Source organism: Panthera onca, chromosome C1, assembly GCF_046562875.1.
Source record: "Panthera onca isolate mPanOnc1 chromosome C1, mPanOnc1 haplotype 2, whole genome shotgun sequence".
Classification (NCBI taxonomy): domain Eukaryota; kingdom Metazoa; phylum Chordata; class Mammalia; order Carnivora; family Felidae; genus Panthera; species Panthera onca.
Genome location: NC_138346.1, coordinates 174,094,230 through 174,121,709, shown reverse-complemented (window position 1 = coordinate 174,121,709; position 27,480 = coordinate 174,094,230). Strand labels below are relative to the sequence as shown.

The 27,480-nt window shown below is 36.8% G+C and overlaps 1 protein-coding gene across 4 annotated transcripts in view; it reads right to left on the bottom strand.

Annotated features, from left to right (window-relative positions):
* Positions 1-27,480, bottom strand: part of OMA1 (OMA1 zinc metallopeptidase) — an 81,604-nt gene that overhangs the window by 2,291 nt on the left and 51,833 nt on the right. For 3 of the 4 annotated variants that reach the window (XM_060624597.3, XM_060624598.3, XM_060624596.3), the window contains exons 8-9: positions 18,293-18,442; positions 1,006-1,460 (exon numbers count right to left, since the gene is read on the bottom strand). In XM_060624597.3, coding sequence (XP_060480580.1) covers positions 1,248-1,460; positions 18,293-18,442 — 363 coding nt within the window. In that variant the 3' untranslated portion in view covers positions 1,006-1,247. Of the gene's footprint in view, positions 1-1,005; positions 1,461-18,292; positions 18,443-27,480 lie in introns of those variants that run through there. The other variant, XM_078451861.2, reaches the window with a different exon arrangement.

Here is a 27,480-nt window from a genome sequence, read left to right as displayed (position 1 = left end):
ATATCTGAGAGCTGTGGAGACAGACTGATCTGCAGCCAGACAGATGTAGCTCTGTTCTTTCTAGGTGAGAGTCCCTGGGTGTACCACATAACCTCTCCAAGCCTGCTGCTCATTGTAAAATGAGGCCACTACAACCTACTTCATGGGGTTTTGGAATAAACGGGTCCAGCTCATAGCAGTCAATAAAAGATCGTTTATTTCCCCTACAATTCTCTAAGAAACCATTTAATGTAATGTGTCTTTAGAAAAATGTCCCTACCAGGAAGAGAACCTCAACATCACTAGACTGCATCAGTTTGGGAGTACAAATAATTTTATACACATAATAATACACTTTAGAACCCTATTTCCAGATTTCCAGAATATACAGTAATTTCTGAGTACCGCTCGGGCTGTGCCTAGAGCTTCTTCTCCCACCTCCTTCCAACCTTTTACTGATGTCTGTTGCCCACGGAGGTCAATTTGTGGGTGGCACCTTCTCCCACACCTTTGGTGGTACCCTCGATGACAACAGGGTGGTTGCCTTCTCTGAGAACCCCCAAGACTCCCAAATTGTAATGTCGTGAAGGAGCCAAGATGACACAACTTTGTTAGGACTTCACAACATTAGCAGCACACTGTGTCTGCAAGGAAATGACCCTACCTCCTTGTTGTGTTTCTCATTGTCACTTGGACCACAAAGAGCACTCCTTTTGCCTCCTATGAAAACAGCTTCTTCAGCTTCTGCCTAGACAGTCCTTTTTCCCTTCGGAGTCCATAAGAGAAGACCAGTAAGTTCTCTATCCCAAGGTCCCCTGTTCCACATAATCCTATCCAAGTGCAAATCAACTTCTGTAAACAGTGCTTCAGACTGATGGTCAGTTTCCCAGTTCACCATAACCACCCAGACTTTGAGCTCCAGTTTAGGTTCAGGTGGAACTCTCTCTACAACAAGAATTACTGCACATTCTGACTTCTCATCCACTAGAGGTCTGCCTCCAAATCAAAACCAAGTATGAGACAGAGTAAAACATAATACAAATTTATTCTGTGACATTTTCTTCATTGAAGATATTTTAAAATAGATTAAAATACATCAATATTTCATGAAAATACCTAGTAGAAGAAGTTAGGTAATACCTGTAATATACATGATTTGACCCTGAATATACAATTTTTGTATTTCAAACATCATTTTTTTAAAAGGAACATAAAAATGGTAAGAATTGCTGCATTCTTCATATATCCCATGTCTCATAAATTTTAATTCAACTGCCAGTTCTTTTCTCAACTATATATGTTAAGGGTATTTGCTTCTGATTTTGAATGGTAGGAGTATCCATTTTCTGTTTCTTAGCAGTGATATTTAGGTCTTCTTTTTCCGATTCTTCAAGAAAATGCTTCATGCTGAGTTTGAACAGTAATCGAGGGTCTGGTCCAGAAAGTGGTGGGCAATTACATATCTCTCTAATTTTAAGGGCCTACAAATGAAGAATACAATACTCTGTGTATATATGTGTATACACACACACATATATATATACACACACATATATAAATTTATATATACATATAAATATATATATAAATTATTCCAGTAATTCCTACTATGCTCTATGCAAAACAATGAAATATAAGAATACATTCTATATTTTTGGAATAAAAAGTATCTTTTTTTTTTTTTTTTTTTTTTTTTTTTTTTATTTATTTGTGGGACAGAGAGAGACAGAGCATGAACGGGGGAGGGACAGAGAGAGAGGGAGACACAGAATCGGAAACAGGCTCCAGGCTCCGAGCCATCAGCCCAGAGCCTGACGTGGGGCTCGAACTCACGGACCGTGAGATCGTGACCTGGCCGAAGTCAGACGCTTAACCGACTGCGCCACCCAGGCGCCCCAAAAGTATCTTAATTACAACATGTGAAAGAGGACCATAGAGACATTCCTGGTAAATAGTTACATTTTTATTATTTGTTTATACAATAATATATTTGAAAAAAATATCTGCAGTGACTGTCTGATGTCCTATTAGGGATAAGGTATCTCTATGATTTCAGTCACACTAGAGCTGACTGTGAGAAAACCATTCAGATTTAAAAAGATCTGAAGACTCCAAGACTTTCTCAAAGAAAGGAAAACAAGAGGATATAGAAATATGAACATATTGAAGGAAGGTACATGTAACTAGAACAGTCTGAGGGAACATTGATGCTAATAACCTACAAGATTAAGCAGATCAAAATCATGACAATTTTTAATTCCCGGAAAAACAAAATGCTACAGGAAAAGTAATCACAGAATGATGACATGGTTCAGCTGTGACTGGTGTTTACAGTTTTAAAAACAATGAATCTTGATCTACCCCAAATCACAAACAAACAACTGGAAGAGGGAGAGCTGGATACATGTGGGTGCATGCACAGGTGTATCAGTGATAAGGGAGCCCTTTGTTCTCATCCTCTACGGGGAAAAGTAAATTGGAAATGCTTAAAACTGGAAAGTTAGGAAGTAGCAATATGACTATGTGATGGTAGACGTGGTGGGAAATACCAAAAGAATTATTTAAGAGCTGGAAATGGCTACCCTTAAAACTGAGGGCAGGTAGGGGGATTGGAGCTTTAAATAACTAGACTTGAAGATCTATGTGATTCTTTACAGTGGTTTCATAAAGGACTTTAAGACATAAAAACTAAAATAGTGAATTAAAAAAAAATTTTTTTAATGTTTATTTTTTGAGAGAGAGAGAGAGAGAACACGAGCAGGGGAGGGGCAGAGAGAGAGGGAGACACAGAATCCGAAGCAGGCTCCAGGCTCTGAGCTGTCAGAACAGAGCCCGACACCAGGCTCAAACCCACGAACCGTGAGATAATGACCTGAACAGAAGTCGGACGCTTAACCGACTAAGCCATCCAGGTGCCCCTAAAATAGTGAATTTTTAAAGCAAAAACATTTTATATCTAATGGGGGTTAAAAGAAAGATATTTAGGGGAGGGAGCTAGTTTAGTTTCTTATTACTTACAACTTTAATTTTTTTTTCATGTTAATTTATTTTTGAGAGAAAGAGAGACACAGCGTGAGCAGGGGCTGGAGGTGCAGAGAGAGAGACAGAGAGAGACACACACAGAATCCAAAGCAGGTTCCATGCTCTGAGCTGTCAGCACAGAGCCCGATGTGGGGCTCGAACCCAGGAACCAAGAGATCATGACCTAAGTTGAAGTCAGACACTTAACCAACTGAGCCACCCAGGCACCCCACTTCTAACTTTTTTATAGTGATGGATGTTAAGGGATGTAAGTAAAGCTGGAAGGAAACAATCAATGTTTGTGGGGATAGTAAAATTTTAGAAAGATTAGCCTACCAAGGTCTCACTGTTAAATACTGATGGGGGCAGAGAGGAGGAGGGGTAGCTGGGGAGAAGACCTGAAGGCTGAAGGACAAGAGGGAAGAGGTATGTGGGTACCTGGAAAAAGAGCATTCCAAGTACCAGCAGCAGGGATGCAAGGACCAGAGATGGGAGTGTGCCTGGACTGTTCTAGAACAGTGAGGAAGCTAGCACAGCTGGAGCAGAGCAGGGCATGGGCAAGAGCAGATTATGTAGGCTCTCACTGGTCATAGGGTTTTAGGTTTTACTATGAGTGGGGCTGCCTCTGCTATTTGTGGGGTCCATGGCAAGAATAGAAACACTCAGATATCATATGTTTAAATATCTAAAAGCAGTAAGTCAAGCTAATAAACTACTGTAGAAAACATGTTCTATTCTCCCACTTTGAGAAATACACATTCAAAATGACCCTGAAGGCAGGTACAAAACTAGAATTCTTGAATTTTGGAATGTGTAAGGTTGCAGGGAACCTACCCACTTCCTGTCACTGGCCTGCTGTCCACTCCCTTCTCCTATCCCTGGCTTCCTGGGCACTATGAGGGGCTTTGTGTGCATGTGTCCAAGGGAAGAGATCCACACAGGCCCAGAAGCAGGCTCAAAAGTGTTTGGGCAAGGAATTCCATTATCCCAAATACCCACAGTGCCACATGGTAGGGGCATAGGTTCTTAGATGGGAATATTCCTTTAAGTTCCAAAGGAGAGAAGGGCATGCAACCAGAGGAAAACCAGAAAAAGGTCTTCTAAATGGGTAATGCCAGGGCAGGAGCTTAGATCTAGGAACACTTCTGATTCTGAAGGAGGCTATGGTTTACCAAAATAAACTAAAGAGGAAAAAGCATTGAAGTGAAATTCTGTGGTGACAGGGGCCTCGTCTGAATTTTCTTTGTATCTCACAATCATCTACTGAGCATTAAAAAAATGTTCATTAAACTTAACTGAAAAATCAAGAAAACGTTTCACAACTATAGCACTGAAATAAACAGAAAGTCAGACCCTCAGCAAAATGGTGACCTACTGCCCAAAGCAGAACACCTTTGAGAGTGTAAGATGCTATTAAAACACTGAGACATCAGGCACAAACTGAGCCTGCCCTGGCAAAATGGGGACACACAGTCCACTCTTGCTTTAACTCCTTTACAGCCATGCTGATGTCCTTTTCCAAGTGAGAAGCCGCTATGTTATGGTTGCTACATCACATGCCTGAGACCTTCACTGGTGTCAGTAAAGGGGCAAGTATGGAGCCTAGCAAGTAACAGCTGGTAAAGCTGAGTTTAGCAATGAGAGATGCAAAGCAGCAAAGGGAAAAGCAGAATGCCATCTAATCTTTTATATTCGGTAAAAGCTTTTCTCTCTCCCCTAAGTTCTTTTATTCAGTATTTTTACATAGTTTTAAATGGCCAATATTTAGAACACCACACTGAATGATCTGCTAGGTACACATCAGTCAGGATACATAGTCATGATCCCTGCCCTCACACAATTTACTTTGCATTTCCCCATCACTGGGCATTTGAATTGTTTCCATAGTTTCATTTTGTTTCACTTGTTAATAAATGACCCTATGAAAATCTTTGCTTAAAAAAAATGTTATAACTTCCATTTGGGTTTACTTGAAGTATACCTGCCAAAAGAATGATGTGAACAGAGTATACTTTTAGTTTATACAGGACCAGACTGCTTTCTATCAGAAAGGCTTTACCAACTTATAATGTCTTCAGCATACAGGCCTATTAACTAAGTTATTCATAATCAGTATAACATAAGATTTTATGATTTTTAACTAGGTAATAACCATATAATTCCAAAATTAGAAACCTCAGAAATCATCAGCTGCAGTTTACAGATTGAGGAAATCTAAACCCCAAAGAGGTTAAGTGACTGGCAAGGAACAAAAAATTGCTAGGCAAATGTTTATAGCAGCTTTATTCATAATTGGCAAACCTTGGAGCAGCCAAATGCCCTTCAGTAGGTGAAAGGATAAGTAATCTGTGTTACATCCAGACAGTGGAATATTATTAAGCACTAAGGAGAAATGATCTATCAAGCCATGAGAACACATGAAGGAACGTTAAATGCATATTAAGTGAAAAAAAATCTATCTAAAAAGGCTACATAGCATATGATTCTGACTATATACATAACATTTTGGAAAAGGCAAACAATGAAGACACTAAAAAGATCCATGGTTGTTAGGGCTGAGCAAGGAGAGAGGGACGAATTGGCAGAATATTTGTGGGGCAATGAAACTACTCTATGTCATACTGTACTGGTGAATACAAGTCACTATACATTTGTCAAAACCCACAGAATGTACACTAAGAGTGAACCCTAATATAAACTATGGACTCTGGGTCATAAAGATGGGTCAGTGTAGGTTCACCTTCTGTAATAAATGTACCACTCTGGCACAGGACTTTGATAGTGGGGGAGACTGAGCAAAGGCAAGGGGTATATGGGGAATCTCTCCTGTACCTTCCATGAAATTTTGCTGTGAACCTAAAACTGTTCTTAAAAATAGTCTAATTTAAAAAAAAATTTGGGAAGAGGCACAAAAGTAAGAAGACTTAGGGGAAAAAAAGGGATGAGAATCTACTTCTGTTGTTTTGTTTTTAATCCTCTTACACTACATGCTTTTGTACTAAATTTTTTGCACCACATTGTTTCTTGAGTAAATCTTTTACTGAATAAACGTACTTTTGAGATGTCCGACCTACGTTTAATTGCTAGAAAAACTATATATTCTTCATAAAGGTATTCTATGAATATTTCTACATGTGTGAATCCTCTCCTCCAACTATCGAGCAAGCAAAATCCTATTAGACCATAGACATTTCTATCAAATCTTCATCTATTTTGCACAGTAAGATTTTATCACATATGTTGGTAAAATTTTTATTTTCTACTGTCCTTTCCACGTTTATTTTATTACATTTCAGGGTGTCAACATCTTTTATTTTTATAAATTCAAATCTATCTTATTAAATATAGCTTCATCTCCTTAAAAGTCAGCAATATTTTCCCACAATACAACAAGAATATGCCTTTCTGTTGCCTTTACTTCGTTTTCTGCATTTAACTGTATGTACTCTACATAACACGTACTTAATAAATACATGGTGAATTTTAAACAAACACCTGTAAAACACAAGCTATGAATAAATCATTATAATAAATGTCATAGGGAAAACACTCTTTAAGAATTGAGAGTCTAAGAGAAAGCAGGAATGTATTCTAATAACAAAAATACACACTTCTAAGAATCCCAAGGAAGATTTGGAGTTAAATATGGAAATAGCCAACCTAAGGATTCCCACTAGGCATGAAAGAAACTAACATATACTGTTCATTTTCTATGTGCCTTGTCCTGTACCAGGTATTTTACTTATCTAAATTGGCGTTATGATATGAACCACTTTTAATATTTATTTCCGAGAGAGAGAGAGAGAGACAGAGTGTGAGCAGGGGAGGAGCAGAGAGAGAGGGAGACACAGAATCTGAACCAGGCTCCAGGCCCCGAGCTGTCAGCACAGAGCCCAACACAGGGCTCGAACTCACACACCGTGAGATCATGACCTGAGCCGAAGTCGGACGCTCAACCGACTGTGCCACCCAGGCGCCCCTGATATGAACCACTTTTAAAATCTTGGGCCCGATGTAGAGTATTTGTCATTGAAATGTCTTAAAAGAGAGAGAGGCAAGGAAAGAGGGGAAAAGGCAGGACCTTACGACACAAATACTTAAGTATGTACATAAAACAGGAGATATTATTATCACAATTTTACAGATGAAGAACCTGAAGGTTAGATTAGGTAACTTCTGCAAAGTTAGGTGGGTGGTAGATCCGAATTAAAACCCAAAGCTCCCAAGACCACTGCTATTTTTATTGTACTTCCCTTAAGCATCCTTTTCCCATTATCAACTATTAGTTTCCTACATGCTAAATTTCCATGAGGGAATGTAACTACTACTCAACTGTACTGCCCAATTTTTCTATTTTTAACCCAGTATTATTTAACCTATCTTTCCTATTATGACCTAGCATGCAATCATTTAACAAATATTCATTAAGCATCTCAGGGACTGTCACAGGCTCTATGGATACAACAGCGAACAAGGGCCTTACGTTGTAGGGGAGGAGACAAGACAATAAACAAGTAAACAAGATCACTTTCGTTGTGTACATGAAGAAACAAAACCGTGAACTTTCTTAGAGACCAGCTGCATGGAAGAAGGGCTATTTGAGATGGGGGGAATCGAACAAAGCCTCCCAGGGGAGATGACGTTTGTGTAAAGAGCTGAGGGAAGAATATTTCAGGCAAGAAGATTGAGTAGAGAAGCTGTGAGGAGGAAACAAGCACAGTGTGTAATCAGTGGAATCAAGGAAAACCTGGGGGAGAGGGAAACATGAAAACACTGGAGAAGGAAGCAGTGGCCCAATCACCTGACTCAAAGACTGAGTAAGGAATTTGGATTTTCATTCTAAATTCAAGAGATGTCATTGAAAGGTTTTATGCAGGGAAATGACATTGAAAAGATCGTTCTGGCTGCTATACTGAAAACAGGCTGTCGGGGTTGAGGTGAAAATGGAGCAGGAGGATTAAACATGAGCTGGCTGCAGTGAATTGGGGGAGCGGGGGATGCTGGTGACTTTACTAGGGCGGTAGCAGCAGGGATGGAAAAGGCTAAGTCACAGAATCTTCTTGTGGGAGGACACAGAGAAAGAGGAAAGAGAGGGATCAAAAAGGATTCCTGAATTCTCTCCTGTGTTAACAGCATTGCTTTCATATGCTACCCACGTATCTGAGGATAATTTGCTTGCTCCGAGGAAATAATTATTGTTACTTGGCACTGTATTGTTTGTTGGTTCATGCCCAGTCCATAAATTCTTTTAAAGGTATTTTTTTTAATCAATTTGTGAAAACAAAATGTTCATAAAATGAATAATTAACAATGTCCCTTTTTTGAAGCTAGAGTTAATTATTCGTTGAATAACGGTTCTTCAAACTTTCAAAAAATTCTTCAAAGTAAATCCCCACCAGGCCTAGCTAGGTGCTCTTTTCTTTGCTAATTTGTTATGACTATGGATTTCTAATACAGTCGTTTTTATTTATTTGATTTAATTATACCTTACCTCTTTCCCCGAGAATTAATTTGAGGGGGTACATTCTCGTTACAATTTCTACTTCTAGATGTACCCACATAGGCAGTTCTCTCTCTTACACGTATGCTTATGCATGCACACATTTTAATTATTTCTGATCTTGACCTGAGCCATTAATTAACACCTTCTACCTAAAAATAACATGCTCTCAAGTATTTTGGTTTTCCTGCATTTTAATTATTGTAGCTTTTCTACTGATCCTATTTATATTTTACTCTTTGTCTGTCTGATTCAATAATTCCCACTTTGACACAATTTCTAAAACAATTAACTATTAAAATTTTGTTTATTTCTACTTAATTTTATTTTCCCTGTCTGGAGCACACTGTATTTCTCAATTTCCTTTCTCTTTTTCTCTGTTACTAACACAGACATTTAAATTGATAATTTTTTTGACATATATGTTTGACACTCAATCCATGAAAATATAACTACAACCACTACAAAATTTTTTTAAGGCATGTTCTCACTGTTTATGTATTTCTTTATTGTCCTATATATACAACAATTTTAATTTTCATGTAGTTGCCCATATTTTAATTTTTGTTATATTAATTTTAATGTACTATGTTCTGATAATTTGAACCATAACATTTTTATATTAAGTATACACGTTTCTGCCCGTTAACGACTAATATTTTTATGAAAGTTTTATATTTTATGTATTTGTATTTTATGAAAAAATACATCTTTTTCCTAGCATTTCGTTTTTTATGTCAGTTGAATCTTATTTTTCATATTTTCAACTCAATTCTTTGCTAATTCCTTACTTGATCTGTAGTCTTCTAAGAATAGTAGGGTGGAAGCTATAATCACAGTCATAGATAAACAAACTAAACTACACACTCTATCTAATTCTTGATCGTCAGTAGATTCTGGAAAGAGAACTGCTGCTGAATACTTCGTGGCATATTGTTTTATGTGTTCCATGTATTAAAGTTTCTTCTATTTCAAAAGAAAGAAAAGCTGGTTTGGCTAGATAGCATACTCGAGTGTATTACCTCCATTGTTCGTTGTTTTATCTCTTTTCCCCCAAACTCTTATACTTCTCCAAAGTCTAAAAGGAAAAATTTAAAGTCATTCTTACTCATATGTGTCTTTAAATTTTCTCTTTATATATGGCAGCTTGTAAAATCCTGTCTTTGCAATGAAGATTAAACACTTGATAGATTTATATACCTAGGCAACATCATTTCAGGGTTTCTCAGCCATAATGCTTTGGGATTCTTCTAAAAACCCACTCTGAGAGAAGTGTTATCTAAATCAACCATGTGATACAGAAATCACAGTCAAAGAAACTAAGGCGTAAGTGAAGGTTCTGGACTTTACCACTGTTATATGCAGCCTGACTTGTGTCTTTTCAGTATTCTTCCATTTTTCAGATATTTTTTTTAGATGTGGGTGTTTTAGTTTGGTTGTGCTATGTTTCTTTATCTCCAGCATCAATAAGTCTTTGCTCTGGGGCATCAATTCTGCTCTTTCCAGCCTCCACTGAAACTTTTAGAGCTTGTCTGCTGTATTCACAAGTTTAGCAATTTTCTGGAACGGATGTATCTTACGTTTGTAAAATCATTCTTTCTTCTTCTGTCACTTTCAATGTAGTTAAATCAGCCTTCTCATGCCAGCTTCAGGGGGCACCTAGCCTGTCTTCTCCAATGCAGTAAAGCTTTTAAATTATACCTGAGACTTGGGGTTTTTGTTTTTTGTTTTTTTCAGATTTTTCTACTCTTTGAAGTTTATCCTACTGGAAGAAAATGGGCATTTCATGGGCATTTCAGAGGCTTTTTGTGATTGTTATTTTAGATTTAGTTTAGATGAGGGTCTTTTTGGTGTTATTAGTTAAGGACACTCAGACGCTAAATGTCTTTTAAATACAATTACCTATGATCATCTTTCTTTCCAACTATTATGTACTCATCATCATTGTGATGTTTTAAAAACCTCTCTTAACTACCTCTTAAATCTACTCTTCATGTGAGAAAAATGTGGCTGCAACATCTTTTATTCCATTAGATTTGATTTGGTTGGTCTGAGCTCCTTCTTCATTGTTCTATATAGATTCCTCCTGAAGACGCACATACAGGTAAGCCTTTTAAGACAGCGGACAATGATAGTCCCCTCAATCAAGAAACTTCTCAGGTTGATGAAAACCTGGCTACAGAGTCCTAAAAGCATTACTCCACAATCACGTACTGGCCTTACGAGAGAAAACCATGTTGACAAAGCAAGGGTCAGGCCACCACCATTCAAATCCCTGATCAAATGTGGCATCACTAATGTGGAGCAGCCAGATTAAGGGAATCCTAATATGAAAAGCATAGCTTCACTGCCTATAAAATATTCTTGTCAAAACTTAACTTCTGTCTATAGGTATATAGAGAAACAAGTGTTAAAAAAAAAGAATGAATAGGCCCAAAATAGAGTCACCTCTGATAAGCCCCACATCATCAAACCAAGACTTTAACTACTAATCTAACTGCAGTTTCAACCTCTTCCAGAAACAGAATTTTAAACCAGTAAATCTGGATTTTCCTGGTCAGCACTTAGTGAGGTAATCTGCCAGACAGTCCCCTTCTGTCCCCCAAAGAAGGATGAGGTAACCCCTCTTTCCCTGTGCCCTTCTGCCTACAGAAGTCGCTATTTCATTCAGCTCTTTGGAGCTCCTTTCCATTGCTACATGGGATACTGCCCAATTCATTAATCACTGAAGAAAGCTAATTTAATCTTTAAATTTACTCAGCTGAATTTTGTTTTTTAACACAAGTTAGGTTAGACAATCTCACCAAAAACAAAACAAAACAATCAATAAATATAGACTGTGGGGCTAGATTTGTTGAGCAAGTCAATGGCATGTTTAAAAACAAACAAAAATGGGGTACCTGGGTGGCTCAGTCAGTTAAAGGTCTAAATTCAGCTTAGGTCATGATCTCACGGTCCATGAGTTCGAGCCCCATGTCAGGTTCTGTGCTGACAGCTCAGAGTCTGGAGCTTGCTTCAGATTCTGTGTCCCATCTCTCTCTGCCCCTCCCCACTCACACTCTGTCTCTCTCTCTCAAGAATAAATAAGCAGTAAAAAAAAAAAAAAAAAAAAAGAGACAGAAAATAAATACAACAAAGATGATGGCTATGTGACTACTTAAAAATAACAAATCCTTCCATGTATATATAAGCCTGACAGGATGATTTGATTTATTATCTTTACTTGAAAGACAAACGGATGACAACAGAAAATAAAAACCGAAAAAAATGTGAAAGACTTGGAAATGGGCAAAAAAGATCATCGGGGTATCCTCTCAAGTGCATCCTTCAGCGTCACCTCTGCCTTTCATGGCCCTAGAGTTGTTTTACAACTCTGTAAGTAGTAGAAAACTATTAACAATGCAAATACTTATCCACAGAAATGTAAGTGAACCATCTGGTGGAATGCAATTGATTATTGCCTCATAACAGATCAATTTTGCATTTATTTGTAAAGTCATTTCAGCATTCCTACTTGTCTATATTCTTATGGTTCTTAAATTCTCCTGTAAGCTCCCTGTAACCTATTACTGGCTCTTTCAGTAATAATAAGTTAAAGAAAATCTCAGATATTGTTCATCTTATATTTGCGTAAGTCATGATTTTACCTTAAAAAAAATTTTTTCCCTCTAATTCATTTTCTTTCATAAACTGCAATGAAAATTGGAGTCGGATTAGTTTTTTAAGGGGTCTAAAAATTAATTATAAACAACTAAAATTTTAATAAATACAAACAATTAAATTTAAGGCCAACTTGGCACAGGTCAATTTTCTTCTAGAAAGGTAAGAAAAAGTTTTCAAATAAATTTATAACCAAACACTCCTGACGTGAGAATGATATATTATGAAATGGCTGTATTTTATTCCCAGTAACAACTGAAGTATTTATGCAACTGCTAGTGCACATCAGGACTCTTCTGGGCTGTATATGTCAAGGAAAACAGTTATCAATTACTCATAAAAAATAAAACTATAATAATTAGGTTTTAAAAAAAGAAAAAAAACAGGAGAATAAAACTATTGGCCACAGAAGCTTTATAATTAGGTTAAAAGCTTCCTTTGAAAGTAGAAACCAAGTCATTTCAAGAGGAAAAAAAAACCACCTCCAATTTTTTAATGTTTTCTAAAGATATCATACTTTTCTTTCCTCTAAAAGCATTTTTTTTTCTAATAGCCCATTCACTTCAGCCTCAAGTAGATACACATCACATGCACCATAATATTTTTTTAAGGTTTTAGACAATGTTACTGTCAGGCTTCCTGGCTTTATATGATTCAGAGGCCAATTCAATTACAGCAGCTGCTATGATATTTGCCTTTTCCTCCACACTCTCCATGTCAGACAAAATGAAATTCTGTAAGGTGAACAGTGTATGCTTGTGTACACTGGCCAACAACGACATTTCACTTCAGTGTTAAACACTCATATTTCCTAACTCGTGAGATGTGTAATATTAACGATTTAGGCATTTACTTTGTCCAATTATAAATGCATAAGAGAGATTTACAGGAGTTCAACTCCCAGCTTCCTGAAAGTTTAAAGAATTCAAGATAAAATGAGATTAAAATGAATGCATTTATAGCCTGCTAGTAGCTATAAAAACTGAATGTGGTAAATTTGAACATCAAGATTTAAAAAACAGTTTAAAAATAAGGCTGACATTGAAAGCTCTAAGAAACATTAAAAAATAAATCTTATTCAAAATTATTATAATAATATAACCCCAAACAACAAGGCCATTGAAATGTTTTTCCTTTATATTCTATCATTCTCCACCTCTTCCCCCTAACCAAGAAAAGGATGGCAGAGAGTAAGATGGTGAGAGAAACAGAAAATAAAAAATTCAGTCTAAATGCTTTTGGTTATAAAATAAATCTTTCAGGTAAATTTCTACCCTGGGTTATCTTACAATTTCCCTTATTCACATCTATTCATCCATATTTTATAACAGTCTTTATAGGAAGAAAGTTAAATAACGTTATCTCTTTCAAGGACAACTTATGTTATACATAAATTTAAAATCTGAACAGTGTAAGTAGAATTTTAAAACTGTCATACCACTAAACATCAACAGGTTGATGTAACATCTGTTCTTCAATTTTTCACCCAAGTTGTTATGGTAACCAAAATACGTGGAGTATTTGTTTCCTAAATTTAACTGATTATTTCAAGTAAATAAAATTATAGCATATCATCTTATTAACTACAAATATTATTAATACTATAACCCTATATTTATCCTTTTTAAATGCTAGTGAATTATATTTAATAGGCATTTCTACATGCTTTATACACATTAAAAGAATAGCAAGGGCATATATTTTTTCTAACTTGGGGGCATTTTCTTGATTTAAAAGCAAAACAACAAAACAAATAACTAGTCTATTTTCTAAACAATATACTAAAGTACTTCAAAATTATACGATTTTAGTGCTTTGTAGGAGCTATAGATCACATTCTTTCCAAACATAAGTCAATCCTATTACTTTTCTAGTCCCCTGCCCAAAATTTTCCACTGGTGGCCCATCTGTGAGCAAAATCCAAAGTCCTTACGTTGACTACAAACCCCACGTTCTCCCTTGCTTCCCCATCCAGCCACACTGGTTTCCCTGTAGTCTCTCGTATACACCAGGCTCACTCCTGCCCTAGGGCCTTGTACTTACTATTTCTTCTGCCTGGAAAGCTGTTGTCCTAGGAAGCCACATGGCTCATTCTTTCATTTATTTCAATTCTTCATTCAAATACCATCTTCTCAGTGAAACCTTCTCGGACTGGCCCCATTTCAAAGAGCTATTCCAACACCTCTACCACCTGTGCTCACACATTATCTATCTGCTATGGACTGAATTGTTCCCCCTCTCCCATATTCTTACATTGAACCCCTAACCTCTAATGTTATGACAGTATTTAGAGATGGGGTTTTGGGAGGTAATTAAGTTTAGATGAGGTCATGAGGGGGGAGCCCTCATGAAGGGATTAACATGCCCTTACAAGAAAAGAAAGAGACATCAACACGCTATCTCCCCCCACGTAAGGACACAATGTTCTAGAAGGCAGCCATCTGCAAACCAAAAAGACCTTACCAGAAACCGAATCTGCAAGAAAATTATTGGATTTCTGGCCTTCAGAATTACGAAAAAATTAATTGCTGTTGCTTAAGCCAGAACCTTGATCTTGGTCTTCTAGCCCTCGGAACTGTGAAGAAATTAATTTCTGTTGCTTAAGCCACCCAATCTCTGGTTGTGGCAGCCCAAGCTAATACATTGTTCTTCTTGTATTTTCCTCATCAACAGTCATTACTAATATGAAATGTATCAGTAATTTATTCTATACATTATTAATTAATGCTATTTATTGTCTGTCTCCCTTTACTGCATAATAAGCTTCATTAGGGCAAGGTTTTTTGTCTATTATGTTCATAACATCTATGGTCTGACATAACATGTAATCAATAAATATTTGTTGAATGCACAAAATACAGATTTTAAAATAAATGTTGATATGCTATGGTAGAAAATAATACATTTCTTTGATGATATTCAAGGAATCCAATAAGAAATATATAATCTTTAATAAGCTAAATTTTTTTAGAAAATAAAAATTATCAAGATTTGGGTTCTCATAGAACCAAATCATCTTACTTTCCTGATTTTCCTGATCTTTTCTCCTCTTATAAATCTGATTTACCAGAAGCTCAATCTTTATCCTACTAATTAAATAGGGAAACTACCTTATACAGTTAACTCTGTCCAGCATCTTTTTCTCTGCTTACTTCCTAAGTGAACTCATCCATTCTGCTTCAACTATAACATTTTCAAGTAGCTCTGAAATCCTCATCTCTTGCCTAGATTTCTCTGTCCTATGGCGCGGTATTCCCAACTATCTTTGAGATGTGTATCACTTCAGGGTTACTGTCAGCAATGTCAAAGACAGAAGCTTTAGATAGAATATAACACTGCACTCACTTAAGTAAAAAACAAAACAAAACAAAAAAACAACAAAAAACAAAAAACCAACGACAACAAAAAGTAGTCTTTATTAGTAGTAGTCTATAGATTCACATAATTCTATATACTGCCTGAGGAACTGCTTTCTTTCATTACAGAAATTAGACTTACAATGTTAGGGAATTCCAATCTCTGAATTATGACTAAGTATTCTAATTAACAATATACTCTTGTACTATCAGTTTCACTTCAACCACTGAATTATTCCCAATATTGTAGTAGAGTTTTATTACTTTCAAATTGAATTTAATCACTTGGGGGGAAAATATAAGAAATTATATGAGGTTTTCAAATTAAGTTTCTAAACTAGGATAGTTTATTTTTAGAAGAAAAAAATCTCCCAGTGTTTTTCATCACTGGTTGCCAAATAACATTTGCTTCTCCAATCACTTTTCCTCATACTTACTAATCAATTCATTATTATTTTAAAGACTTCTCTAATGCATATTTCTTACAGACTTTAGGGCAGGCTTCAGATGAAAGTTGGCTAGAAGTCATTATTCACTTTACGCAAACCATATACTTTTAGAATTTCACTGAGCAAATATGCAAAGAAAAGAAATTCTGAAAGAAAACCATGTGGTTATTATGACTTTAGAGATAGGCTAAACCTCCCAAGGTGGTACAAGGTCCCGGGTCTCGGGGAGGACCAAGAAGATTCTCAGAGCCAGTGACCTTCAGCACTCATAAATTACTAATGAAACACATACGATCCCAGTTCTATGTTGCCCTATTTTAAGATGAAGGATTATTATACATTATATCAAGTAAATTTCACTTATGTTTCTTTCTCAAAATTTTTTTCTTCAAATTAGGAGTATAAACGAAGTATATTTAGAAAGGTCTGGCTATCCCCCAGTACTCATGAAAGGTACAAAGTATGCCCAAACTGTCAACAAATTCTCTCATTATTCCTTTCAAGATATATCCAAAATCTCACCACTTCTCTTTCTCTATTCCACCTCCATAACGTCTTACTAGGATTATTGCAAGAGCCTACTAGTCTCTCTGATTCTGCCCTTGCCCCACTACAGTCCACTCTCCACACAGGAGCCCCAGTGATCACTGTAAAACACAGGAGTCAGGTCAACTCTGCTGAAAACCCTCTACTAGCTTTCCCCCATCACTTGACATAAAAGTCAAGTCCTTACAGTGATTTAGATGACCTTCCATGGTCTGTTCCCCTTAAGTTTCAAACATTCTCCCACCTTTCCTTATTCCATTCAGCCCCAATGTCTTCCTTGCTATTCCATGAACACACCCAACATGCTCTCACTTTAGGTCCTGTGTACTTGCTGCTTCCACAGCTTAAAAGACTCCCTCCAAATATACATAAGATTGGCTCCCTGGCTTCTTTCCAGGTTCTATTCAGTGAGGCCCTTCTTAACACGAACAGAGACTAGCAGACTTTCTCCACTGCCCAGCCCTCTCTATTACCTTTGACATGCTTTATATTTCCCATCGTGCTTATCACCACTTGACATACCACACATACGTTTGTTTATTATTTGCATTACCTAAGTAAAATGCTAGCTCCAAGAAAGCAAAGCCTGTTTTGTTTTGTCCTTGCTCATTCCCAGCAATAGAACACAGAATAGGAGATTAGTAAGGAGTATCAACAAATACTGATCACATAAATTAATGAATGAATCTTGGGATTGTTTCTTATCTTAAACTAGATGCAGGCTACTATTCCTTCAAATTGCATACCACTACATTTCAACTTTTCTTATGAGAGGTCATATTCCCTGTTGTATTAAGAATCAATTTGTACTTAGCATGAAAGTATCAAGAACCTTATCTTACTTCTATTGTATCCCCTGTACCTACTAGCATCATTTCTTTCTTATAATATGTACTCAATATTTCTTAAGTTGAATTTGAAGTTATACTGAAAGATACTTTTATAATACACCTGGATCTGTTGTTATCCTTTAGCAAACAGCCCAATACCAATTCTTAAATTCTAAAGAATATTCCGCTTTTACAACCAACCAGCAAATTTAATGCAAGTGAAACAGAAAAGAGATGTAGCCTGGCTTAGAGATGTCTGACATGCATTCTGCATTGATGTGATAACTAAAGAACACATTTTGAATGATGTTAAGTCAAAAGATTTTCAGAAGATAGTAAAAACTACTTGAGGGAAAGCTGCTTCAACTTGATCCATTCAGGAGTTCTACCCAAAAACAAACAAACAAAAAAACCAAAACACTACACAGCACATACTTTACTCTACCTTTATAAACAAATAAATAACTAAAAAGAAACTAATACAACGAGATTTTTTTTCTAAGAAAACAAATTCTAGCATCAATATCAAGATAACCAACTGACCTAAAAATTTTGTACAAGTCATTAATGGGTATTTTTAACAAGCTTTTTAACAAAGGTTAAATCACCAAGAAGATACTAAATTAGGATCAATATGTTGAAAAAAAAATATGCCTTGAGTTTTAGACTTTAGCCAAATCAGTTAAGTTTAAAAGGTATGATACTAAAAAGGTTAAACCATCCACCAACAAGAAAAGTCAACCCTACTCCAATTTATTCCCCAAGACTTGTGGACAAACAGGATTTTACTTTTCAGTCAAGTCTTTTGAAAGCTGATAACCCATGATTACAGTAATCAAAATAATTGATAGGCTAGACTAGAATTCTCTTTTTCTAAACATAAGAAGTAACAACATTAAAAATAAGTGATACAGTAAAAATAAAGTCTTGCCTTATATAGTCTTAGCTCACCTGAGGTATGAGTCTATCCAAGTACTCAGCTCGATTTCCATGAGAAGGGTGTGTGGATAACCATTCTGGCAACTTGGGATGACCCTGGAGGCTATCTGCAAATTCCATCTGCTGCCAAAACACTGAACTGGCTCTGACGTCCACACAAGCCTAGAACAAGAATTAATGACAGAAAAAAATGAACTTAGTTATGAGAACATTTTTAAAAATTTATCTTTATGTCATTACATTTTAAAGACATTTTCTACCATTATTTGCAAATGATATATCTGATCAAGGACTGGTATCCAAAATATAAAAACTCAACATCCAAAAAACAAATAAACCAATTGAAAAAATGGGCAGAAGACATGAAGAGAGATTTTTCCAAAGAAGACATCCAGATAGCCAACAGAACATGAAAAGATGCCTATCGTCACTTATCATCAGGGAAATACAAGTCAAAACACAAGATATCACTTCACACCTGTCAGAATGGCTAAAATCAAAAACATAAGAAACAACAGGTGTTGGTGAAGATGTGGAGAACAAGGAACACTGGTGCACTGTTAGTGGGACTGCAAACAGGTGTCACAGTGAGAAACAGTATGGAGACTCCTCAGAAAGTTACAAATAGAACTAGTTTATGATCCAGCAATGCACCATTGGGTATTTACCCAAAAGATACAAGAGCATGAATTCGAAAGGATATTTGCACCCCTGTGTTTACAGCAGCATTATTTACAATAGCCAAAATGTGGAAGCAGCTCATGTGTCCATCAATTGATGAATGGATAAAGAAGATGTGGCATATATATACAAAGAAACATTATTCAGTCATGAAAAAGAATGAAATATTGCAATTTGCAATTACATGGATGGAACTTGAAGACATAATGCTAAGTGTAGTAAGTCAGCCAGAGGAAGATGAATACCATATGATTTCACTCTTATGTGGAATTTAAGAAACAAAAAAGGGGCGCCTGGGTGGCTCAGTCAGTTAACTGTCCAACTCTTGATTTCAACTCAGGTCATGACCTCACAGTTTGTGGGTTCAAGCCCCAGGTCAAGCTCTGTGCTGACAGCGTGGAGCCTGCTTGGGATTCTCTCTCTGCCCGTCTCTCACTTGTGATCCCTCAAAATAAATAAACAAACACTGAAAAAAAAAAAAAAGAAACAAAACAAACAAGCAAAGGAAAAAACTTGACACAAAACAAGAAACCGATTCTTAATTATATAAGACACACTCATACTAGAGGGGAGAAAGTGGAGGGATGGGTTAAACAGGTGATGGGGATGAAGGAATGCACTTGTGATGAGCACCAGGTGTTGTATCAAAGTGTTGAATCACTGTATTATACACTTCAAACCAATATAACACTGTATGTAAACTGGAATTAAAAACTTAAAAAAAGCAAAAAAAAAGTAGCAAGAAACAAAGAAAAAGGCATAAGAATGAAAAAAAATTTTCTATCAGTATTTTAATAAAAGAATAATATACTCATTACTTTTTAAAAAGCTCATAAAATATAGTATTAGAGAAGCCCAGAAGAGAATGCCCACCCTCTCTCTCCATGTATAACATTGACAGTACACTCACTCCCAAAGATAACCCATTATTGTCAGTATGACACATATTAAGAACACGTATTGAGGGCAAAAATCTTCCACACAAATTAGTATTTTGTTTTCATAAAAGAAAGGTTTTAAAATCTAATCCATCATGCCAAGATGGCAGAACAACATGGAAGATTTTTTGCGTCTCTACTCCATGAAATGCAGCCAGATCAACACTAAACCATCTTGCACACCTAGAAAACTGACCTGAGGATTAACACAACAATTTGCACAACCTGAACCACAGAACTAGGCAGGTACACAGCACGGAGAGGTGAACCAGAGGAGAGAGAAGCCACAGAGGGCAGGGAGCTGTTTTTACTTGCAGAGAGAGGACAGAGATGGGGGGGGGGGGAGAGTATGGGAAAAGCACCCCCCAGCAAAAGGAGCTGGAGAAAAAGTGGAAAAGTGGAAACAGCCACAGGGACTGAACAAAAAAGGGAGAAAGGAGAAAGTAGAGGGTTTAAATTCCATTAAGACTCTATATAGAGGGGGAGCACAGTCCGAAACTCTGCAGCTGGATACCTGGCAGTGTTCTGGTGGGAAGGATGAATCCCCAAGAGCAGAGACCAAGGTCCAAGGGGTCCATGGGACACATGGGGAGTGGCAGTTCCCCTGCTGGGGACATTTGGTAGAGGCTGTGCAGCCACCCCACAGGCAAAGGTACCAGCAGACCCCGAAGAACAACCACATTCACTGGTGTTGGAACAAGGATGTTAAGAGCGAAGCCTGAAGCCAGATGAGTGTTGTGATTTTCCATAAACCCTGAAACACTGCTGCTAAAAGATCATGCAAACATTTTCTGAGGCAGGCTGGCACCCAGGGACAGTCTCTGGGCATCAGCAGCAGCACAGTCTTGCAAACATTCCTGGGGGCGGTCCACACCCAGCCATTGCTCAGTGAGACCCTCCGCCAGAGGATCTGAGTGGGTCAAAGCCACAGTCCCTCAGAAGTGAGGTGTTGGGAAACACAGCCACATCTGAGATAAAACTCAGGATGGAGGTGCTACCTGGCAGCCTGACAGCTTAGTCACAGACAGTGTAGAAGTGGGGAGGGGACACAAGCCAGAGACTAAGGAGGGGTGCTTGACTGCCAGTTGTGGAGAGCACAGAGTTCTGATACTAGAGACTGGGTAGCAGGGTGACACCATTTTCACCCCTCCCATGCATGCACATACATGCCTAAACACACCACAGCAATCCACCCCAGTAAGCTAAGCAGCACCATCTAGTGGAGAACTGAGCCATTACACTAAACCCCGCCCAACTGGGCCAACAGTGCTCTTGACAAACACAAGACTCTCAACCTGCTTAGCTTACAGACTATAAACTGCTTTGTAGCTTGACTTCTACGGGAAACCAGTTGTATCATTCTTAATTCTCTTTGCTGGTCCTTTTATTCAATTTTTTTCTCTTTTCTCATTTTTGAATACAGAAAGAAAGACTTTATTTTTATTTTCCATTATTATTAAAAAGATTTTTCTTTCATTTTTTTCTACTATATTTTTTACTTTTTCATAAATTTTTAAAATTCTATTTTACTTTCATCATTTCATTTTATTTTATTGTATTCATTTTTCAAATTTTCAAACGTTTTCCTTTTTCCTTTCTTTTTCTTTTGTCTTTGTTATCTTTTCTTATCTTTCCCTTTTTTCTCTAATCTGTCCAGCTTCTTTCAACAACCAGACCAAAAGACACTGAGGATCTAGCATCCTTTATTTGATTTCTTTGAACGTTTTTAATTTTTTAATTTTAAGGGTTTTTTTTTTCTTTTTTACTTTATTAATTCCTTTTTCTCCTTCAAAATGACAAAACAAAGGAATTTACCACAAAACAAAGAAAAGGAAGAAATGACAGCCAGGGACGTAATGAATACAGATACAAACAAGATGTCTGAACCAGAATTTAGAGTCACAATAATAAGAATACTAGCTAGGGTTGAGATAAGATTAGAATCCCTTTCTGCAGAGATAAAAGAAGTAAAGCTACTGAGGATGAAATAAAAAAGGCTATAAATGAGCTTCAATCTCAAATGGATACCACAGGGGCAAGGATGGATCAGGCAGAGCAGCAAATCAGCAATACAGAGGAAACTTATGGAGAAAAATGAGGCAGAAAAAAAGAGGGAGACTAAGGCAAAAGAGCATGATATAGAAATTAGAGAACTCAGTGACTCATGAAAAAGGATATCAGAATCATAGAGGTCCCAGAAAATGAGAAGAGGGGAAAAGGGGTAGAAAACTTATGTCAGCAAATCAAAGTGGAAAACTTATCCAACCAGGGGAAAGACACAGATATCAAAATCCAGGAAGAAAAGAGGACTCCCATTAGATTCAACAAAAACCGACCATCAACAAGGCATATCATAATCAAATTCACAAAATACTGAGGCAAGGAAAGAATCATGAAAGTAGCAAGGGAAAAAAAGTCCCTAACCTACAAGGGAAGACAGATCAGGTTTGCAGCAGACCTATCCACAGAAACTTGGCAGGCCAGAAAGGAGTGGCAGGATATATTCAATGTGCTGAATTGGAAAAATATTCAGCCAAGAATTCTTTATCCAGCAAGGCTGTCATTCAAAATAGAAGGAGAGATGAAAAGTTTCCTAGACAAACAAAAATTAAAGGAGTTTGTGACCACTAAACCAGCCCTGCAAGAAATTTTAAGGGGGGGGCTCTCTGAGGGGAGAAAAGATGGAAAAAACAAAAACAACAAAACAAAACAAAAAAAACACAGTCCAAAAGCAAAACAGATTAGAAAAGACCAGAGAACACCACCAGAAACTCCAACTCTATAGGCAACATAATGGCAATAAATTCATACCTTTCAGTACTCACTCTAAACGTCAATGGACTAAATGCTCCAATCAAAAGACAAAGGGTAATGGAATGGATAAGAAAACAAGTTCCATCTATACGCTGTTTACAAGACACCCACTTTAGACTTAAAGGCAACTTCAGATTGAAAGTAAGGGGGTGGAGAACCATCTATCATGCTAATGGTCAACAAAAGAAAGCCGTAGTACCCACACTTGTATCAGAAATCTAGATTTTAAAATAAAGACTGTAACAAGAGATGAAAAAGGGCATTATATCATAATTAAGGGGTCTATCCGCCAAGAAGACCCAACAATTGTAAACATTTATGCTCCAAATGTGGTGGCACCCAAATATATAAATCAATTAATCACAAACATAAATAAATCCGTTGATAATAATACCATAATAGTAGGGGACTTCAATACCCCACTTACAGAAATGGACAGATCATCTAAACAAAAAGTCAACAAGAAAACAATGGCTTTGAATGACACACAGGACCGGATGCACGTAACAGATATATTCAGAACATTTCATCCTAAAGCAGCAGAATACACATTCTTCGGCAGTGCACATGGAATATTCTCCAGAAGAGATCACATACTAGGACACAAATCAGCCCTCAACAAGTACAAAAAGATTGTGATCATACCGTGCATATTTTCAGACCACAATGCTATGAAACATGAAATCAACCAGAAGAAAAAATTTGGAAAGATAACAAATATTTGGAGACTAAAGACCATCCTACTAGAGAATGAATGGGCTAACCAAAAAGTTAAAGAGGAAATTAAAAAGTACACGGAAGCCAATGAAAATGATAACACCACAGCCAAAACCTCTGGGATACAGCTAAGGCAGTAATAAGAGGAAAGTATATAGCAATCCAGGCCTTCCTAAATAAGGAAGAAAGGTCTCAGATACACAACCGAGCCTTACACCTCAAAGAGCTGGGAAAAGAACAGCAAATAAAACCCAAAACCTGCAGAAGACAGGAAGTAATAAAGATTAGAGCAGAAATCAATACTATCGAAACCAAAAAAAAAAAACAAAAACAAAAACAAAAACAAAAACACCACAAATCAAAACAACAACAACAACAACAACAACAAAAAACATAACAGATCAATGAAACCAGGAGCTGGTTCTTTGAAAGAATTAAAAACACTGATAAACCCCTAGCCAGTGTGATCAAAAAAGAAAAAAGGACACAAATAAATACAATCAAGAATGAAAGAGGAGAGATCACAACAAACACAGCAGAAATACAAACAATAAGAATATATTATGAACAATTAGACATCAATAAAATGGGCAATCTGGAAGAAATGGACAAATTCCTAGAAACATATTAACTACCAAAACTGAAACAGGAGGAAATAGATAATTTGGACAGACCCATAACCAGTAATGAAATCAAATTAGTAATCAAAAATCTCCCAAAAAACAAGAGTCCAGGGCCAGATGGCTTTCCAGGGGAATGCTACCAAACATTTAAAGAAGAGTTATCACCTATTCTCTTGAAGGTTTTCCAAAAAATACAAATGGAAGGGAAACTTCCAAACTCTTTCTGTGAAGCCAGCATTACCTGGATTCCAAAAACAAAGACCCCACTAAAAAGGAGAACTACAAATGAATTTCTCTGATGAACGTGGACGCAAAAATCCTCAACAAGACACTAGCCAACCATATCTAACAATACATTACAAGAATTATTCACCACAACTAAGTGGGATTTATACTTGGGATGCAGGACTGGTTCAATATCTGCAAAACAATCAATGTGATACATCACATCGATTAAAGAAAGGACAAGAACCACAGGATCCTCTCAATAGATGCAGAGAAAGCATGTGACAAAATACAGCCTCCTTTCTTGATAAAAACACTCAAGAAAGTAGGGATAGAAGGAGCATACCTCAAGATCATAAAAGCCATATATGTAAGACCCAATGCTAATACCATCCTCAATGGGGAAAAACTGAGAGCTTTCCCCCTAAGGTCAGGAACAAGATAGGGATGTCTACTCTCGATTGTTATCCAACATAGTATTGGAAGTCTTAGCCTCAGCAATCAGACAACACAAAGGAATAAAAGGCATCCAAATCAGCCAGGAGGAAGTAAAACTTTCACTCTTCACAGATGACATGATACTCTATATGGAAAACCCAAAAGATTCCACCAAAAAACTGTTAGAACTGATCCATGAATTCAGCAAATTCGCAGGATATAAAATTAATGCACAGAAATCGGTTACATTCCTATACACCAATAATAAAGTCATAGAAAGAGAAATCAAGGAGCCAATCCCATACAATTGCACCAAAAATCATAAAATACCTAGGAATAAACCTAACCAAAGAGGTGAGAAATCTATATACTGAAAACTACAGAAAGCTTATGAAAGAAATTGAAGAAGACAAAAAAAAAATATTCCATGCTCCTAGATAGGAAGAACAAATACTGTTAAAATGTCAACATTACCCAAAGCAATCTACATATTCAATGCAATACCTATCAAAATAACACCAGCATTCTTCACAGAGCTAAAACAAAAGACCCTGAATAACCAAAGCAATCTTGAATAAGAAAAACCAAGCTGGTGGCATCACAATCCCAGACGTCAAGATGTATTACAAAGCTGCAATCATCAAGAAAGTATGGTACTGGCACAGAAACAGACACTCAGATCAATGGAACAGAATAGAGAACCCAGAAGTGGACCCACAAACGTATGGCCAACTAATCTTTGACAAAGCAGGAAAGAATATCCAATGGAATAAAGACAGTCTCTTCAGCAAGTGGTGCTGGGAAAACTGGATAGCGACATGCAGAAAAATGAACCTGGACCACTTTCTTACACCATACACAAAAATAAACTCAAAATGGATGAAAGACCTAAATACAAGACAAGAAGCCATCAAAATCCTAGAGGGGAAAGCAGGAAAAACCTCTTTGACCTCGGCCACAGCAACTCTTTACTCAACATGTCTCCAGAGGCAAGGGAAACCAAAGCAAAAATGAATTATTGGGACCTCATCAAAATTAAAAGCTTCTGCACAGTGAAGGAAACAATCAGCAAAACTAAAAGGCAACTGATGGAATGGGAGAAGATATTTGCAAATGACCTATCAGATAAAGGGTTAGTATCCAAAATCTATAAGGCACTTATCAACCTCAACACCCAAAAAACTAACCCAGTGAAGAAATGGGCAAAAGACATGAATAGACACTTCTCCAAAGAAGACATCCAGATGGCCGACCGACACATGAAAAAATGCTCAACATCACTCATCATCAGGGAAATACAAATCAAAACCACATTGAGATACCACCCCACACCTGTAAGAATGCTAACATTAACAACTCAGGCAACGACAGATGTTGGTGAGGATGGGGAGAAAGAGGATCTCTTTTGCACTGCTGGTGGGAATGCAAACTGGTGCGGCTACTCTGGAAAAAAGTATGGAGGTTCCTCAAAAAACTAAAAATAGAACTACCTTACAACCCAGATATTGCACTCCTAGATATTTATCCAAGGGATACAGGTGTGTTGTTTCGAAGGGGGCACATGCACCCCAATGTTTATAGCAGCGCTATCGACAATAGCCAAAGTATGGAAAAAGTCCACATGTCCAACGACAGATGAATCAATAAAGATGTATGTATGTATGTATATGTACACATATGTATATGTATGTATATACATACATATGTATGTATATACATACATATGTATGTACATACAATATAGTATTACTCGGCAATCAAAAAGAATGAAATCTTGCCATTTGCAACTACGTGGATGTATCTCGAGTGTATTATGCTAAGCGAAATTAGTCAGAGAAAGACAAATATCATATGACTTCACTCCTATAGGACTTTAAAATACAAAACAGATAAACATAAGGGAAGGGAAGCAAAAATAATATAAAAACAGGGAGGGAGACAAAACATAAGAGACTCTTAAATATAGAGAACAAACAGAATTGCTGGAGGAGTTGAGGGAGGGGCTATGGGCTAAGGCTTAAGGAATGTACTCTTGAAATCATTGTTGCACCATGGGCTAACTAACTTGGATGTAAATTATAAAAAATAATAAATTATTAGATAAAAAACAAAAGAAAATAACAAGAATATGTTAATGCATATACAATATACAAATATGTAATTGCGAAATCAATAACATAAGGTGTGGTGGGGGGAGGAAAAGTAAAAGCATAGGGTTTTTGTATGTAACTCTTATCAGCTTAAAATAGACTATTTTAACTATAAAACATTTTATGTAAGTCCCACGTTAACCACAGAGTACCTATATAAGATACACAAAAGAAAAGGACAGGAATCAAAGAATATCAATACAAATATCAGCAAACCACAGTGACAAAAGGAGTAAAGAACTATTAAGACAAAGAGAAAACAATTAAAATAGCAATAGTAAGTTCTTTCCCTATCAGTAATAACTTTAAATGTAAATGCATGAAACTCCTCACTCAAAAAATAATGTCTGAGAGAATTAAAAAATAGATCTAACCAAATGCAGTCTACCAGAGACTCATTTAAGATATAAGGACACAATGGAGATTCCTCAAAAAACTAAAAATAGAACTACCCTACAACCCAGCAATTGCACTACTAGGCATTTATCCACGGGATACAGGTGTGCTGTTTCAAAGGGATACATGCTCCCCGTGTTTATAGCAGCACTATCAACAATAGCCAAAATATGGAAAGAGCCCAAATGTCCATCAATGGATGAATGGATAAAGAAGAT